The sequence below is a fragment of the Lissotriton vulgaris genome, chromosome 6 (assembly GCF_964263255.1).
Source record: "Lissotriton vulgaris chromosome 6, aLisVul1.2, whole genome shotgun sequence".
Lineage (NCBI taxonomy): Eukaryota > Metazoa > Chordata > Amphibia > Caudata > Salamandridae > Lissotriton > Lissotriton vulgaris.
Genome location: NC_141694.1, coordinates 1729460107 through 1729478632, shown reverse-complemented (window position 1 = coordinate 1729478632; position 18526 = coordinate 1729460107). Strand labels below are relative to the sequence as shown.

Sequence of the window (18526 nt, the reverse complement as noted above, 5' to 3'; positions counted from 1 at the left end):
GAAAATATTTTTGTTGTCTTAGACACATTCTTTCCCAAACACTTCAGGAGGTGTTTGGCTGTTTGTCCTCCCCGTTTCCACAGTAATTTCTGATATTTCTGCCCTTAAAATGTGCAGAGTGGATGTGAAAACCAGAAGGAAAGTCTGTGAGTACCACAACGGTTCACATTTGTGGGTGTACCACGTCCTTAGGGATCAGCTCCCTGTTTCTCTCGCTGGAACAGCCATGTCCCCATCCATGACTCTAAAGCTAATATTCAGTACGATTGCAGTCGAGCCCTAAACCTTGCACTTCGAAAAGGCAAGTCTCCTCACGGAAATAACAGCAATTATTTGTGCCCACTTCAGTCCAGTGAAAACCCACCCTAATTTATTGGGATCACACAAAAAAACACATGGAGCTGTCTTTTTTATAATGGTTCAGACCAAATAAAGAACATGGAAAAACAATCACAAATAAGCAACATGGTCTGCTTGCTTATTTTCATGCTACACTTATGAGGAAAGGATACTGGTATGATGGATGTACATTATTCCTTCTTGGAAAATTGTTTCAATAGCCTATTGCTGCACATGGAAAGTCCACTGACCTTAGGAATTTTTTGTTAAGGTTTGTTTTTTCTTGTTGTTTTCTGTGACAGTGGTAGGTATTTCTTAGGTAGCTCGTTTACTGAATAATGTGTCAAGTGCCTGGAGAATTTCATTAATGTGTTTGTTACCTGACTGAATTACATATTGTCTGCCGAATTTTTATAATTTGTTGCCTGACCAATTTCAGGTATTTGTTTGCTGCCTGATGAATTTCAATAATTTGTTTGTTATTCGACCTATTTCAGTATTTTTTTTCAATTGCCTGACAAATTTCAGGAATTTATCTGTTGCCTGACCAATTGTATTCTTTGTTTACTTCACCCTGTCGCTAGGCATGTAGAGTAAATAGTGATAAACATTTCTGATCCAGGTTCAGCACTTCCAAAGATCTATTCAAGTGTGTCCTGAATATCACCAGATGGAGCTGTCTGTCTGTGCCGATAAGACTACAGAAATGTCCAGCAAAAGTCCTCAGCCTCTAGAATGTCCCTGTGTCTTTTCATCATCTGAAACTCATCATTTAATATCATTGGATCTGTCTGATCATTTCGTATATGGCTCGCATCCTCTCCTTTTGATAAAGCTGGCTCTCTACAGAGACACACATTATTCTGACTTCTTTGTACCTCTGATAATGTGATGGAGTGAGCTGTGTAGAATGCTGGAGCTAAGGCGTTCCAGCCAGATTTGGGTTCAGCAGTCTTGGTCTCTGGCTCTGCAATGACGTCCACAATGGAAGGGCTGATGGAGTACCAGGTAGCTCTCTCTGTTGCTCCTCTGCAAAGCATCTCCCTGTGATCTTCGAGGTATACACTCCATCAGGTCACACTAAAGGGTAAGATCTGAGATGAAGGTCTAAACATGGCACTTTTACTCCAGCTGCAACTACACATGTGCAGTTTAGATCTGCCAGGCGTCCTCTCTCATTAGGTCTTCAAATAGTGCCCACCTGGCATCGCACCAAGCAGGTGAATTGCTCTGATTTCTTCAACTCTGGGTCAGATTAAAGAAAGACCCTCCACGTTGGGTTCCCAGCGGCGCTTACGGATGGGCAACCGGATCTGCAGAGGGCAGGTGCCTCCACGTGACGCAGAGTACAGATCTCCATAGTTGCTATCATTGCACTGCCATTAAGGGCAGCCCATTCTCAGGTGCTGGTCGTTGATGCTAAAACTCCCTTTGCATGTCAGATGAGACAACAGCAGCCCAACTTTCCACGGATGTTTGACGTTACAACGCATACTTTTACCACGCATACCATTACAACGCGGTATTTACAACGAATACCGTTACAACGCATAGCGCTTAGAGGTGCTGGATAGTGGTAAGTATAATTTTATATTCCAACTCCAGTCCCCGTGGACACTAGGGAAGGTGTTGGATATAAAATTATACTTATTCCCTATCCTAGAGCGCCCCCCAGCGCAATGCGTTGTAATGGTTTGCGTGGTAATGCCTGCGTTGTAATGGTAGTGCGTGGTAAAAACTTCGTTGTAACAGTTGTATACCACTTTCCACTGTAAGCAAAAGCCTTTTCTTCACCTGATAATAAAATACTTTTCAAGATAATCCTTCCCAAAATAAAAATTTCAAAGATAATCCTTCCAAAGATTATACTTTCTAAAACAATATCTTCTCAAGTTGATACTTTTGAAGATAATCCTTCTAAGCATTATACTTTTCACGATAATACCTTCCCAAGATAATACTCGTCAAGATAATCGTTCTCAAGATTATATTTTCCGAGATAATACCTTCCCAAGATAATCATTTCCAAGATTATACTTTACAAGATAATAACTTCCTAAAATAATGGTTTCCCAATATAATACTTTCCAAATATAGTACATTCCTAAGATGAAAGTATACTATTTTCCAAAGACAATAGCTTTCCTGAGATAATACTTTCCCAATCTAATACTTTCCCATAAATTTCCTGCTCCCTCTAGCCCACTTCCCCCCTCCCTCGGGACCCCGTACCAGCAACAGTTACATAATCCAGTACTCGCAACAGACGGAACTGGTATAGAGTGCACGCAAACTCTCTCAGCCTGTGGCATACCGCAAAATGGCAAGGCTCCTTAGCTTCATAAATCTCACAGATGTTCAGTGGTCTTAGACTGAAATTGGGCGCACTGAGGGGTTGGGGCCCATCTAAAGGTGTGGGCCCCCCTTCACCTTAGGCGCATCAGGCATTGCTCTCACCTGGCGCCGCTGTGAACCACTCCTGTCGAGTGATGGTGATGAGTTCAGAAATCCGAATCGGGCCTTGCTGTAAAAACCCATTGACAGCACAGCAGGCAGTTTCAAGCTCAACAAATGGATTATTTTGAAACATTCATTTGTTTTCCGATTAGGGAGCAGTGCTTAATTTGAACCTGTGCTTTCCGGTGCTCCGCACCGGCACTTAATTGCCAACACCGGCACTTATGACAGCTGCCACATGGTGGGGCTGTTTGTATAATTTAAAGAGGAGCAGAACAGCAGTTGTTTATTCATTCATTATACATTAAACACAGCAAATACCTGCAGCCCAAGCCGTTCTCATAGCTTTGGGGGCTTGAAACAGTCTGATTTGTCAGACTTGTAGTTCTGTGATGGTTAGTAGTGATGTAGGTATGTCATTGGCAATGCTGGCAGTTTCAAGCTGAAGGAAGCTATCTGAAGGAAGACCTCCCACTACTGAAGATTTCTACTTTCCATGACCATGGAAGTGCCTTCCCAGTGTGTTCTTGTGGTTAGAGTGTTTGCCTTTTATTGCAGTATTATCCATGTACTTGTGTTTGGTACCCTCTTGCAACCTGCACACGCCACTTTGCCCTTGTAACACACGGTTGCTACCTCTCACATGTTTTCTACCTTTGAGACTTGCACAAGTGCCACCTTTGCCTACGTAACGTTTGTTCTTGTGCCTGAGTGTCTAGCATATATTGCAGTATTATACCTCAAATTATACTTTGTTTTCTCTTGTAGCCTGTAGCCTGCACACTTGTCACGTTTTCCTCCTGCGCACTTTTTACTACCTCATGTATTTTTGGTTGCTCACAATTTTTACTACCTCATGTATTTTTGTTTGCTCACAATTATCACTTTACCGTATGTAACGTAATGTTTGCTTTTGCAATTTTTTGTTCGTGTAATGTTCTCAGTTTGTATCATTTCTGTTCCTATTGTGAAGCACTCTGACGCCTTCGGGTAAAGCTCGCGCTATATAAAATTGCATAAATAAATAAATTTTAAAAAAAAATCCTCTCCTGGCATTCGAAGTCGTTTTAGCAGAATATGTCCCTGTGTGGAAGATACATCTGTTGTGACATACCTAAGTAATCCAACAGAGGGCGCTAACTGCCTACTCATGATCCCTCCTTCACCGATCAAGCAAGCAGTGTGTTCTTTTGCAAGTTGTGAGGACTGCCTTGTTCAAGAACCAATGGCTGCGTGCAAAATGTACTGTTTACTACAGAATATCAAGAATATAGTTAAAATATACGCCAGCCAGGGAAAATAATCTATATTTTCCTTGCAGTCACTTTTATCCAGCTCCATTCTGTGAGGAACATGGTTGCCACTTCTGCATAAAGCAAAATCTAGGTTTAGAGCTCCTTAACATTCCCTTAACAGCATCCTGTTTTCTATTTATCCTTTCCAGTAAAGGCGCATACACACCAGCACTTGCATTTTAACAGGCAACTTGTTTTAAAGTCGCGGAGTTTAGTGTCAGAGTTGAAAGTAGTTGCAGTTACCCAGGTTAGGCCCTGATTGTGAATTAAGCTCAGTGGTCATTACTGCATTTCAGGATAAATAGCACCTGAATTCACTGACTCACCTGATCATGAGTTAAAAACTGCATGCAATATTTATCACATATGCTAAATATCACGTCTATGGTCCACACGCGCTATTTATTGCATGTAATATTTACCACATGCGACTTTTACCACATGCAAAAATAATGCTTGTGGTAAATAAAACCAAATTACAAGTATGAGAGTTCATGGGAAACCAGGGGATAATACCACCTTAAAAAACTGCCAGTCAAAAGTTCAAGGTTCCTGAAAGTGGGGGGAATGAAAGAAAATCCGTAAAAAACTCAATACAAAAACTGAGAACAACACAATTCAAAACAACACAGTAAATGCCATGATTGACCTACAACGGCCACAAATGGAGCAGCGATGCAGGATGAGAGGCAGGATTACGGAGTGGGACACATAAAGAAGAGTCAGCCTGAGATCCAGAGGATGGACGGGTTCGATCTGGGCATGTTGTCACCATGAAGGTCTCCCCGGAGCCCATCATAGGGATCCACGGCCATTCCCCTCCGAAACACGCTAGCAGCACAAGAATCCTTTGCAGCATGCACCGCACAGCGGTCAGTAGGACTGGTGTGCGGTTTTACTCAGTCAACCATCAGCAAAATTCTCTGCTAAATGGTGGGCGCTTTGCAGAGAGTGAGTGGCCAGCCAGTGCACTTCCCCATGGACACACAAGCAGCCATTGCTAGCAAGGCAAACCTCTATGCCACAGTGGGATTTCCTGACATCCCAGTGTCAATTGGCTGCACTCATGTACACCGAGAAACAACACCAGTCATACAGTGGAGACACATCACCCTCCACGTACTGGGCAGACAAATCAACCTTCGCCATGAAGATTACAATGCACAATGACTGTTATAGTCCAACCTCAATACATGTCAGCAGTACCATTGGAGAGTTGTTAGCCTCTATTGAAGCACATGCGTGGATCAGTGATGACAAATTACAATGGTCATTCTTCAAAATGATGATGATTCTCGGCCAAGTCAACTTTTGAATAACCACATGTACTTCCTTTACAACTCTCATTTCTCTTACCTTGGACTTCTCCTACCTTGTGACCTTCTTTCGAGTCTTCCACTGCAGGAATATTGAGGATGGTCATAAGTTTTAATTTCATTGGCTTGAGGGAGAGCTGAGGTGGAGTCACGCATATAACCATATCTGCCTCCCCTGCTACCTATTATATTTTGTCAAACTGCTCTGAATTGACTGTGAAGGGACCTGTTTGATGCTGTGCACCATAACTACATAGACCATCAAATAATAAATATTGTCTTGTCTACCTTTTCTACATTAGCACATATATAAGAAAGCAGACACTGATCGTTCAGGAGAGATAAACGCCCATGAAATGAGGACAGCCCTCAGTGATGCCGGTAAGTGCACCCTCTAGTAAATAGATGCAGTATTAGGTTACCCGACCCTTGCATCGCACCACAAACCAGAAAACATGTTGTTCATGCCCTAATGAGAATCAAGTTCTTTCTAACTAGACTCAAAGGCCCTGATATTTTGATACAATTCTGAAAATATCTTGTCTTTAAATGTATATATGTCTCACAAGCCAATTGTCAGATGCTTTCTCACATCTACACTCCACCTCTTCTTTCTGTAGCCGCCTTACCTGCAAACCTGCTCATATGTTCCGCCATGAAGCTATGCACTGCACTTCAATTCAAGACGTCTCTGCAGTTGTGCACATAAGTTCAAGTTCAAGTTCAAGTTCAAGAATTTGTATAGCGCGCTACTCACTCAGAGGGTCTCAAGGCGCTTGGGGAGGGGGTTCATTATTTATCGAATAGCCAGGTTTTAAGTTCTTTTCTGAAGGAGATGTGGTTCTGTGTGAGGCGGAGGTGAGTGGGGAGTGAGTTCCAGGACTTGGCCGCTAAGTAGGAGAAGGATCTACCTCCCATGGTGGACCTTTGGATACGCGGGACTGCGGCGAGGCCTTGATTGGAGGATCTTAGTTGGCGGTAGGGTGTATAGAAGGATAGTCGAGTGTTGAGGCATTCGGGTCCTAGTTTGTAGAGGGCCTTGTGTGCGTGGGTGAGGAGACGGAATGTTATTCTCTTGTTGACGGGAAGCCAGTGGAGGTCTTTCAGGTGGCCGGTAATGTGATCTTGCCGAGGGATGTCCAGAATGAGTCTCGCTGATTGGATGCGTTGGAGTTTTTTCTGTAGTTTGGCTGTAATTCCGGCGTAGAGGGTGTTTCCGTAGTCTAGATGACTCGTAACCAGTGCGTGGGTGACAGTCTTTCTTGTCTCAGTGGGGATCCAGTGGAAGATTTATTTGAGCATACGAAGTACGTTGAAGCAGGAGGATGAGACGCCGTTGACTTGTCTGGTCATCGAGAGGGAGGAGTCTAGGATGAAGCCTAGGTTGCGTGCGTGGTCTGTGGGTACGGGTGCGGAGCCTAGGTCCGAAGGCCACCATGAGTCGTCCCAGGCAGAGGGGGATGATCCTAGGATGAGCACTTCCGTTTTGTCTGAGTTAAGTTTTAGGCGGCTGTTTTTCATCCAAATGGCTACTTCTTTCATGCCTTCGTGAAGATTGGTTTTGACTGTGTTGGGGTCTTTGATGATTGAAAGGATCAGCTGGGTGTCGTCAGCATAGGAGATGATGTTGAGGTTGTGTTGGCGCGCGATGGGGGCGAGTGGACTCATGTAGACGTTGAAGAGGGTGGGACTAAGTGAAGATCCTTGTGGTACACCGCAGATGACTTCGGTAGCCTCTGATTTGAATGGGGGGAGGCGTACTCTCTGGGTTCTTCCGGCGAGGAACGAGATGATCCAGTCCAAGGCTTTGCCTTTTATGCCAATGTTGCTGAGGCGTTGTATGAGGGTGCTGTGACAGACATTGTCGAAGGCGGCGGAGAGGTCGAGTAGAATGAGGGCCACTGTTTCTCCGTTGTCCAGTAGTGTTCGGATGTCGTCTGTTGCTGCGATGAGGGCGGTTTCGGTGCTGTATTTAGCTCGAAAGCCGGATTGTGATGGATCGAGGGAGTTGTTGGATTCCAGGAAGGTGGCGAGTTGGCTATTGACGGCTTTCTCAATGACATTGGCTGGGAATGGGAGGAGGGATATGGGGCGGTAGTTTTTAAGTTCGGAGGGGTCTGCTGTGGGTTTCTTCAGGAGGGCGCTGACTTCGGCATGTTTCCAACTTTCGGGGAAGGTAGCAGAGTTGAAGGAGCAGTTGATGATGTCACGGAGATGGGGTGCGATGATGGAGTCTGCTTTGTTGTAGATGTGGTGGGGACATGGGTCGGTTGGTGAGCCAGAGTGGATGGAATTCATTAGGCGGATGGTGTCTTCAGTGGTGATTGGGTTCCAGGCGTTGAGGTGGTTGGAGGGCTGTTTATGTTCTGGGGGTAGTGGAGAGGATTGTTCGTTGGAGTTGTTTTCGAAGCTGTTATGTATGTTGGCAATTTTGTTGTAGAAGAAGGATGATAACGAGTCGCAGAGGTCTTGGGAGGGAGTGATGTCGTTTGAGGCTGCGGTGGGGTTGGTGAATTCCTTGACGATGTTGAAGAGTTCCTTGCTGTTATGGGCGTTGTTGTCGAGTCGATCCTTGAATGCTGATTTCTTGGTGGATCGAATCAGCTGGTGGTGTTTGCGGGTGGCTGACTTGAGGGTGGTCATGTTGTCGGTGGTTAGGTTTTTTCTCCATGTTTTCTCGAGAGTACGGCATAGCTTCTTGGAAATCTTGAGGTCATCGTTGAACCAGGGGGCCTTTTTGTTGTCTTGTTTGGTGTGGTGGTTTTTCAAGGGTGCTAATTCGTCAGCGCTATGAGTGATCCATTGTTTGAATTTGATGGCAGCTTGGTTTGGGTCCGATGAGAGGGCGGGTGTGTTTTGGTTGAGCGATGTGAGGAGTTGGTCGGTGGTGATTTTGTTCCATTTTCTCCGAGGGATAGGTTGTGGGGGGTTGTGGGTCGAGGTTGTTTTGTAGCTGAAGTGAACAAAACAGTGGTCCATCCAATGGAGAGCTGTGGTGTGATCGAAGGAGATGTGTTTGCTGGAGGTGAAGATTGGGTCAAGCGTGTGTCCGGCTACATGGGTGGGGGTGTCAACAAGTTGTTTGAGGTCGAGATTGGCCAGGTTGTCCAGAAGGGTGGTGGTGTTGTTGTCGTTTTTCTTTTCCAGGTGGAAGTTGAGGTCACCTAGTAGAATGTAGTTCTCGGAGGTGAGGGCATGTGGACTGATGAAGTCAGTGATGTCTTCGTTGAATTGTTTACGGGTTCCTGGTGGTCTGTAGATAAGGGTGCCTCTAAGTGTGGTTCTGGGGTCGGTGTGGATCTGGAAGTGGAGGTGTTCGGCGGTTGCAAGGTTATCGTCGAATCTGGTCGTGATTCTGATGGTGTTCTTATGGACGATGGCGATGCCTCCTCCTGTTTGGACGGTGCGGTCTTTCCGGATGATCTTGTAATTGTCAGGGATGGCAATGGCGATGTCGGGTGTTGATGATGCGTTCATCCATGTTTCAGTAAGGAGGGCGATGTCCGGTGATGTGATGTCGAGTAGGTCCCAGAGTTCAGTGGCGTGTCTGTGGACTGAGCGGGTGTTCAGCAGGATGCACTTCAGGTGGTTGGAGTCGGAGTTGTGTTTGGGGTTAGTGGATGTGGTATGGGTCTTATCGCTGGTAAATTTGCAGGAGCGACAGGCGAAGGGGCCATGGGATCGTCCCGGGGCAGCTATGTAGCATTGTTTTGTGCATCCGGGGTTAAGGGCCGAGAGGGTAGCGGCGTCATACGTAATGAGGGTGGAGTGAGTTTTGCGAGGACCAGGGGGTCTGGCGCTGGGCGCGGTCCAGGCGCGGACGAAATGAAGAGCTCAAATCTCAATAAATGTTGTTACACATTTTGGGTGTGTGCGGTGGTGCTAGGTCCAAGAGGTCTTCCAACAGCATCCATGAGCATTTCTGTTACTGTTCATTATTACAAATGTTACAACAGATACAGCTAGGGTGCTATCCACCATCAGGTCTCTGGCACTCTTTCCAATAGAGCAGTGGTTCTTAACCTTCTGACATCTCTGGACCCCCACTTAATCATTACTGAAACCTGGGACACCCACTGAATCGTTATTGGAATCCCCACTGACTCATTACTGGAAGCCAGGTACCCCGGCCAAAGAGTTTTCAAAAATTTGAACGGCAAAACAATACACTAAAGATACAGCAAGACACATTCACCATACAAATATATATATGTATAAATATTTTATTTTATTCATAAGCAAATATAAAAATCACAATTTTAATAGGAAGGTTGGAGCTTTTCTTAATTCTGTCGAGGCCATTCATCGTCCATAATATATACTGTTTGATGCACTTGCCCTGCTCCCACAAATGAATCTGTGGGCACTGACTTAATTTTTAGCCTCCAATTTCAAATACCTTCACATTTTTAGGAAGTTTGAAAATGTTCAACTGTACATTTTGCTTCTTTACTTATATACACTTTATTAATCTGTTAACATTATTGAATTTTCTAAATAGTCACAGACCCCTTGGCTTTGAAGACCCCCATGGGTCCTGGGACTACAGGGTTAAGAACCACTGCAGTAGAGTAACAAATATTATCCAATAACCGTGTATTTGAATGTACACATTTGTATTTTTATCTGTGTTTTTTCTATATTCGCCTGTTTCTTTTTGCACTGTGAAGGACAGCTGCTAGTAAAGAAATCCCCATGCCCAAAATTACAGTCTAAGCACAGGAGCTCATACCACCCCGCCCAAAATAACCTATATAGGAGAGGCAAATGCTTTCTGGTTTTTGTAATACGTGCTGTTTGTAGACTTTTAATGACTATTACTGTAGGCTTTAATATTAAATTATACCTTACATCTCATAGAACATGCTCATGAATAGGTCTGTGAAATGGTAGGACACTAATTTGGGATAAATTGCACAACAATTACCATAAATTCCAATACGCGAATCTTTAATAGTTCCTCAACAATAAATCAGTGTTTCTCGGATCACCTTTTTCTTACATTTTGAATTCCAAAGAGTTGTAGTTGCTTTCAAGGTGTTTATGAAAACTTAGATTTTCAAACTATTTGTGACAGTCCGCCACTTCGTTAGTAGAATATCCCAAAGAGTAAGCACAAAAGTAGAGTGATAAATTAATAAATATCACAATAACTGAGTATCATCAATACAAATACATGATGTTTATTCTCAAACCACTATGAAACCTGATACAGAGTATAATTCATTATCTGCTCTTTCAGTGTCTTGCTATGAGTATGTGGCACTGCTCAATGTTAAAGGTGGTTTTGAAAGTGTTCCTTGACAGGCTTTTCTGGTCGGGAGCCAGTGCTCATTTCCCATAATCGGTCTTTTCTTTTGATTGCACTCGTCTGTGTAGTGTGACCTAGAAGTGTCAGAGAATGGGTTGATGCAGTGCTTGATTGTCTTGAGTGTTATGCTTCTGTTGACAGCTTCATTGATGGTGTTGATATAGTACGTCGCTTTCACTGATGTGATGAGTTGTTTATGTGTTGTTAGGAGTGACGTTAGTAGCGTAAGGTCATCGGAAGTCTCTTGAGAATTCATTGTCTTTCCTAGCAGTGGGTAGAGTGTTTGTTGTTGGCAACGCCTTTATAGTAAAATCGTGCCAAAAGTTAGTTTTCATTTGCACTTGAGTGTTTTAGTTGGAGTGTGTGTGTTCAGCGTGTTATCCACAAAAGCTTTGTGGTTGGTAGAAGGTTGTCCGACATGTAAATCACAGGGCAAGAGACAAATTTAAGCTTTAGGTTGGTTGTCAGAGGAGTAATCTTTGAAGGAATTAAGGTCTGCTCTCTTTTGATTTGCCCTCAATGAGCTGTTTGGATGTTGAGCAGGGGAATAGGCAAGATTAAATGGTTGGTACAGTCCAAGGGTATGAGAGATTTGCAATGGATTGGCCTTGGATGGTTGATGATGTTTAGAAGACAAGGTTGCGGATGCGGTCTTTGGCATGTGTTGATTGGGTGAAATGGTACCACGTTGAGTTTGTCGATGAGGTTGAGAAATGTCTGGATGGGTTTAGAAAGGCTCAGCAATCTAATAAATATTGCATCCAAATCTGAAATTCTATGACAGAAACACAACCAGGTTACTGGGAAAAATACTAAGTATTTATTGTGTTCAATCAATCAATCAATCAGTCAATCAGTGGATTTGTAGAGCGCACTACTCCCCCTTAAGGGTCTCAAGGTGTTAAAGGGGGGAAGGGGCGGGGGAGAGCGGCCACTGCTCGTACATCCATCTTGAGAAGTCTTCTGAAGGTCAGCAGGTCCTGCGTTTGTCGCAGGTGGATGGGGAGGGTGTTCCATATCTTGGCGGCAAGGTGGGAGACTGATCTGCCGCCGGTGGTTGTTCGGTGGATGCATGGGACAGTGGCGAGGGCATGGTCGGCGGAGCGAAGCTGGCGTTACGGGCGTAGAAGGAGAGTCGTTTTTTGAGGTATGCTGGTCCAGCGTTGTGGAGTGCTTTGTAAACGTGGGTGAGGAGCTTGAGGGTGATCCTCTTGTTGACCAGGAGCCAGTGCAGGTCTCTCAGGTGGGCAGTGATGTGGCGGTGGCAAGGATTTCAAATGGTTACATTTGTTGTGCCGCCATTTTCTAAATAATGCTTTCTCTGCGTAATTATCCTCCAAAACACCTGTCATCACATCAACAGCCACAGACGACATAATAGATTCAAGACAACTCATAGAAAACATATTAACTGAGTGTATAAGTTTAGATCACTAGCCTACGTTGTATAAGAATATATCTGTAACAAAGTGGTCCGAGATGGCTATAAGGAGGGATGTTAGTGCTACATAAAATACAGCAGACAATAAAATAAGCACTTGTTGAAATAAAGGAGGAAAGGAAGGAAGAAGGGGAGGAAGGAAGAAAAAAGACAGAAAGAAAGAAAGGAAGGAAGAAGGAAAGAAAGAAGGAAAAAAGAAAGAAAGAAAAGAAGGAATATATTGGCTTACTTGCCAACATTTCTCTTTTTTAATTGGGAGAATCTTGCCACAAAACAACTAGAAGCTGCAAAGGGCAGTGAGAATCCTGGTCCCTTATGCGAGAGCGCATGTCGCCATCGCCATGCGAGGTCTTCCTCAATGCAATGAGGTCCCCTTGCACTATGCTGTCATTTCTAAACCTGCCTCAACATTATCTATTGTTCCTGCTAAGCTGTTTTCTCCTTCCTGCATAGGATTTGCACTCAACAACACAGTGCAGCAGATCATCACTCACCGCTACGCCACCGACGACCTGCTCATCGACTTTGATGGATTCGTCGCCTGCATGCTTCGCCTGGAGACCTTGTTCAGTAAGTCCCTCTTCACTTTTTCACTTTCAAGGTAAAGGCACTCAGGGGTATTTCCCAGTCAATATAAATGGAGAGAAAACAAACACAGTTACTAAAGTGTGATATTTCAGATCTCATAGATGTCTTATTAAACACCCTATAATTAATCCTCCTTCTACAAGACCCACAACATTTTATATATACTATGGCTAAGCTGGCAAAACAGCCATGTACAAGAGTCATCTGTTTAGCAATTTGTGAAGTTGCAGTGTACTGTGAAAAATTCACAAATTTGCAAAGGGTGTAAAGTGTTTTGCTTTGCACTTACAAATGAAATCTGAGACTCTGTGACAACAGATGTGACTCATTTAAAAAATGTTTTTATTTAAAGCAAAACATGGTTATGCATGAGATATACCTCGCATAAAGCTATTAATGTTCTGTTCAAGGTTAATGTCTTTGTGTATAAATAAACTCTGCAAAAGGTGCCCTTGCAGAAACACTTCTGCAAACATTCGCAGTGTGTCATTAAAAAGATTTCCAGAAGTGAAATTTTCAATGCAAAATACTGCAATCCGGTGAAGGTGAAATATGATATTTTGCAGCTTTTGAAAAACTGTGAAAATGGGGAATATCACAAGCTCCACCAGCAAAAAAACGTGTTCTCCCCTTCTATTCAGCGGAACTTTACTAAGAAATATTTCTTTGTGCAACTATCAGTATGCCTTTATAGCTCAAGGCCTCACTACATTTCTCAGTGTGATCCTTGCTACAGAGAAGGATTTGTCTGTGCAAAGAGATGTACCTAACTACAGACTTCAGGCTTTAGTGGAGGTCAGAAATGAGGTGCAAAAGAAGCAAAAGGTTTAGGGTTCATACAAGAGCGAAAGGGATCCCAACACATCCATAAGCATAAAAGCTGGAATTACATGTCACACTACACGACTGAGGCATTTTCATAAATAAACTCCATGAAAGTCTTCCATATTACCTTACAGCCCTCTCTAGCGGGCTATACTGGCAATTTAAGGTCCGCTATAGTGTTAAAGGCCTGAGCGGAAGGTGAAGGTCTTTAACCAGGGAGAGGGTCTTTATTGGCCAGTATAGCCCAGCTATGGAGGGCTTTAAGGCTTTTAGCACATTCTGCCACTAGAGGGCACAATTTTCTAACAAATAAAACAAAGGCCTCATGGAGCCCAAGGAGATTTAAATCCCCTCGGGCTCAATGAGGGATTTAAATCCCCTTGGGCTCCATGAGGCCTTTGTTCACAGCGACAAACATTAGAATGCTGGAGCTCCAGGCTTTTACCAGCCATTAGAAGCCTAGAGCAACTCCAGTGTCTTCAACGGAGCTCCCAACTTTCCAATGTCCTATTATACAGCCTTATAGCCCATTAAAGGGGTTAAATGCCCCAGCCGAAGGCTAGGGCCTTCAACAAGGGAGCGGGACTTTAATAGCCAGTATAGCCCAACTACGGAGGGCTATAAGACTATTAGAACATTCTGCCACTAGAGGGCAGAATGTTCTAACAACTAAAACAAAGTGCTCTTTGCGCCCGAGTGGATATAAATCCTCTTGGGCTCTGAGAGGCCTTTGTTCACAGCAGGAGCATGAATGGAAAAAAAAACACTAGATTGTTGCTCTGCGAGCTTCTACTGGCCCTCTAAGGGTATTAAAAGTACACGTTGAATTTTGTTGAAAGTTAAGGCTTGTCTTATATTTTAATGTTAAGTTTGCCTTAGCACTTCCAGTGCACACTTAAAAGGAACAGATAAGGAATATAAGTGTTCTATTCCACACTGGTGGAGAAAACAAGTCACTAGACCACAAACTCATAGAAGCAGTAGCCACACCAGATGATTTTTCCAAAGGAGAGGTGACCTCTTCTACTGGCATCTTTGCGCCTTCTCTACAAGTAGAAAAAGAGTATCGCGTATCTGTAGATTTAGATAAAGTTTAAGGGGAGTGTTAGCTGCTTGGCCATCACTCCGCTGCCACTCAGGTTTTTATGTCTGGCTACAAACAGCTTTAGCAGTCTGAAAGACTTTTCGTTATCAATTCTTTCCACAAACAGTCCATACTCCTTGATTCCATATTGCAGTTACCTAAGATGGTGCTTCAATATAGAATTATCATTCTAGGACAATTATGGGCAAAACATACACATTTGCCCATCATTAGACACTCCCCTTAACAAACACATATAGCTATTGTCTTTACCAATGGTTATTTAAAATGAAACAATCCCCACCCTTTACACTGAAATCATCACTCATACCCTGGTTAGGGCATTGATGCCCACCACTTTCCTTGGGTCACAACCCTTCATCATCTCCATCCCTGCACACTTGGCTGGGCTCTGTTCTGTTGTACTGTCTCCGTGTTTGTTTTGAAGTAAAGGGTTTTCACACCATTATTAGTGGCTATGACACACAATTCCATCAAATAGATGAATGATTACAACACTTTGCAATGTAACCATAAAACGCATGCTGAACTGTGATACAAACTTATTGAGTGGTCAACTGGGTCTTTTTGGCCAGCATTTACACATGTCCGCTGCCCTAATGTAAGTTACAAAGAGCTGCACAGGCTAGTCACCTATGAAAAGATGGAATGTGTGTGCAGGTGTGAAGTCACATTGTTTCACTCTGTCTTTTTCCTTTATTTCAGAAATGTTTCAGATGATGGACAAGAACAAGAGTGGAGTCATTAACCTCACTCTGCCAGAGGTAAACTTTATGTGTTAGTGTTAACAAATAACTCACTATTATATATGTTTTGACACACAGTGACTGAACACAAGGTTGACTTAAGGTTCTAGAACCACACACCAATTTCCATCCTGAATGATCCCTAGTGGTGGCAAACATAAATATTATTGTGTTCTACAATGCTATGTGCACAGCGCTGGGGCTGCATGACATCCTCTGGCAATTGTGCTTAGGAGGCTTGTGAAAAATATTCACAAGACAATCGGGACCGTGTTGGATAGGGGACACAACCCTTGTCCAGTGATCACACTCCCATAGAAAGGATGGTGACTTGTGCAGGTTAAATGTCTAAAACGAAAAATAAAAATATGGCCTCCTCCCAAGACAGGAGCCAGAATATGGCTGAGGATGGGCACCGCTTCAGAAAGCTATGATTTAGGCCTGTTTTGTGTTGTGGTCTTTCACTATCTTATGCATTCTTCCCACAGTCTTGATGTTCCCTCCTGCTCAGCCAGTGAGTGGGTCATTGGATGGTTGGAATGTTTAGAGTGTTTGCACTTGGATGAGTAGAAGGCTGGATTGAGATGGGCTGAGCAGCAGGATGCTGCTCCTGGTGGGGCTTTACATGATTTACCTGTAACCTGATCTAAACCCAATAAACCTACTCCTTCCGTAACCTACAAGGCTACATCATAGATTGTAACATTTTGCTTGGGAAAAAGACTAGTGTACCTGTTCACGGGTGTTGTTTACCAGCACTGGTAGTAAGAGGCTCCCTGTCATCTGCTTCCCATGGTACCTTCCAGGATAGCCCAGTAGTAAGTAGCTTTGAGGCTTCTTGCAGCCCCCACCCTATGCTAGGATAATGATCCAATTATATTCCTTAGGCTATGTTTTCACCCGCCAGCTAGGCATGAAGAAGTACTTTTTTCCATTAAAAAAGCCCTATTAAGATAAATAAATGTCCTTCACAGTGTCTTTGTTTGGTACTTTAACTTGAAGTGTCCAACATCAGAGGGAAATAGTATAGTCATAAAAATATCATAGAAACATCTCCAATATCCCTTTGGCAGCCAAAATGTGATGGATGGAGGGGGTTGATTTAATCTAATCCATGTGAACTACTGAGATTGCGTTCCATACCATCTTTCTAAAAATGTAATTTGTGTCATTACGAAGAGGACCAGTCAGATGCAAACCAATCTCAGTCAAGCTTGCATAGGAACCGCCCAGCTCAAACTGCTAGGCCGCGATGCATTTGAGTGGTTCTGGTTTCGGCCTTGTTGGGTTTCTTCAGTGAAGTGCAGATTGAGTTCTTGTTCCCCACCTTCCTCCCTGGTGTCTCTTGTCAATCCCAGACATGTACGCCCTTACTTGCCTACTTCTTGACTCTATTATTCTATAATTACTCTTTTCACAGCTCCTCCTTTCCTTCTCTTCTCCTCTCAATTCTTAGTCACCCCCTGTATGCTCACTCTCTACTAATGGTGGTCGCCACATCAGTGCCCTGATCTGTGGTTCATGGTGTGACAGCCTCACAGCACTGGAACGTGTTCATCAGAGCTGCAATTTCATAATGGCACCATTTCATACAAATGCCGGTTTTTTAATCACCTCATTTATTTGCTTTAATGGGTCCTTTCTGGTCAACTCAACACCAGTCACAGAGACATCTCTTGTATTACCAAAAACGTATACAGTAGAAATGTAGGGGTATAGTATCAAGAAGGGCGTTAAAATTATCGCTGCTTTAGCGGCAGGAAACTGCTGCTAAATCGGCGATAATGGGCTTGAATGTATGCCCTTGAAAATCCTCATAGAGGCCCATGTTTACACCAGAACATGGGCTTCTTTGGGAATTCACAAGGGCATACATTCAAGCCCATTATCGCCGCTTTAGTGGCAGTTTCCTGCCGCTAAAGCGGCGATAATTTTAACACAGTTTCTTGATAATATGTCCCGTACTTTTTTAAATTGTAATATTTACAACTTATCAAATGAAAGTAAGTGAACTTTATTAATGATTTGAAAAAAATAAGAAGCATATATCTTTGTATTAAAACGTACAAATTGTAACACTATTGAGGCTACTGCTAAAATGTCTTCAAGTCAGCTTTGACCAAAAGATCTTAAGTTCATCATGCATCTCTCTTGCCGTAATGCTCTTTAAGGATATGAACTTGTGAAAAACAGCTTCAGAAGTACATGTCGACCATTTTATCGGTTGCTCCTTTAAAACAAAAAAGTCTTATTACTTTTGTTTTCTTTTGCATTCTAGTGGCTGTGCTGTACGTTGGTTTGAACACGAGAAGTTCAGAATTTAACATCAATAAATATGTATATTTTTCATTAACATTTGTTCAATCGGATTTGTAAAATATGGTGCTTGATCATTTAAAAGGTACATGCCTACCTCGACATGCAAAGTGCTTTGTGTTAAATAAATCGTGCAGCATTTGTGGTTATAAAATATCAGGGATTTTGATAACTATGTTTTTGAGAATCATTTAATAAACACATATCTAATTTATCCAAAGTGAAAAGACTGGCCTCTAAAAAATGGCACCCACAATATTTTACACAGTCAAATAGGGAAATCATTCTTGTTTTCTGTGTTTCATTACATATCTATATTGTTCACAAATTATGAGTTGTTTACAAACCTTGACGCTTGATGATTGGCACATGTGTGTCTGTGCCTGCTGAAAAAGTCGAGTTAACCATTAAATTGTGTTTCAAGTGTTTAACTAAGGTGTTACCTGCTTTTTCTTGAACTGAGGCCAGCGATGAAACGCTTAGTCCTGGTTGAAATAATTGTGTGTTTATTAAGGCCATGCACTATGGATTGACTGCCAGAGATGTATAAAATAAAATTATAACTATCAACATTTTCGAGCTTCTTGGTTCTGACTTTCTTTCTGCCACTATTTCCCCCTCCCTCCTTATTCCTGCCCCACCCAGCGCCTTGATAACCTCAAAGGTGATTCGATGCGCTCTACAAATCAACATACCATAACACAATTGTATTTGCGCTTCCTTGATTTTATTCCATTTCTTCTAGAAACCATGTACATGTAACAAGTGCCAAAAAAAAGACATAGAT

General features: G+C 43.0%; 1 protein-coding gene across 2 annotated transcripts in view; it reads left to right on the top strand.

Annotated features, from left to right (window-relative positions):
• Window positions 1-18313, top strand: part of CAPN8 (calpain 8) — a 204115-nt gene extending 185802 nt beyond the window's left edge. For both annotated transcript variants that reach the window (XM_086927961.1, XM_086927960.1), the window contains 4 exons: window positions 5710-5788; window positions 12613-12729; window positions 15383-15441; window positions 17702-18313. In XM_086927961.1, coding sequence (XP_086784087.1) covers window positions 5710-5788; window positions 12613-12729; window positions 15383-15441; window positions 17702-17725 — 279 coding nt within the window. In that variant the 3' untranslated portion in view covers window positions 17726-18313. The remainder of the gene's footprint in view (window positions 1-5709; window positions 5789-12612; window positions 12730-15382; window positions 15442-17701) is intronic.
• The last annotated feature ends 213 nt before the right edge of the window (window positions 18314-18526 follow it).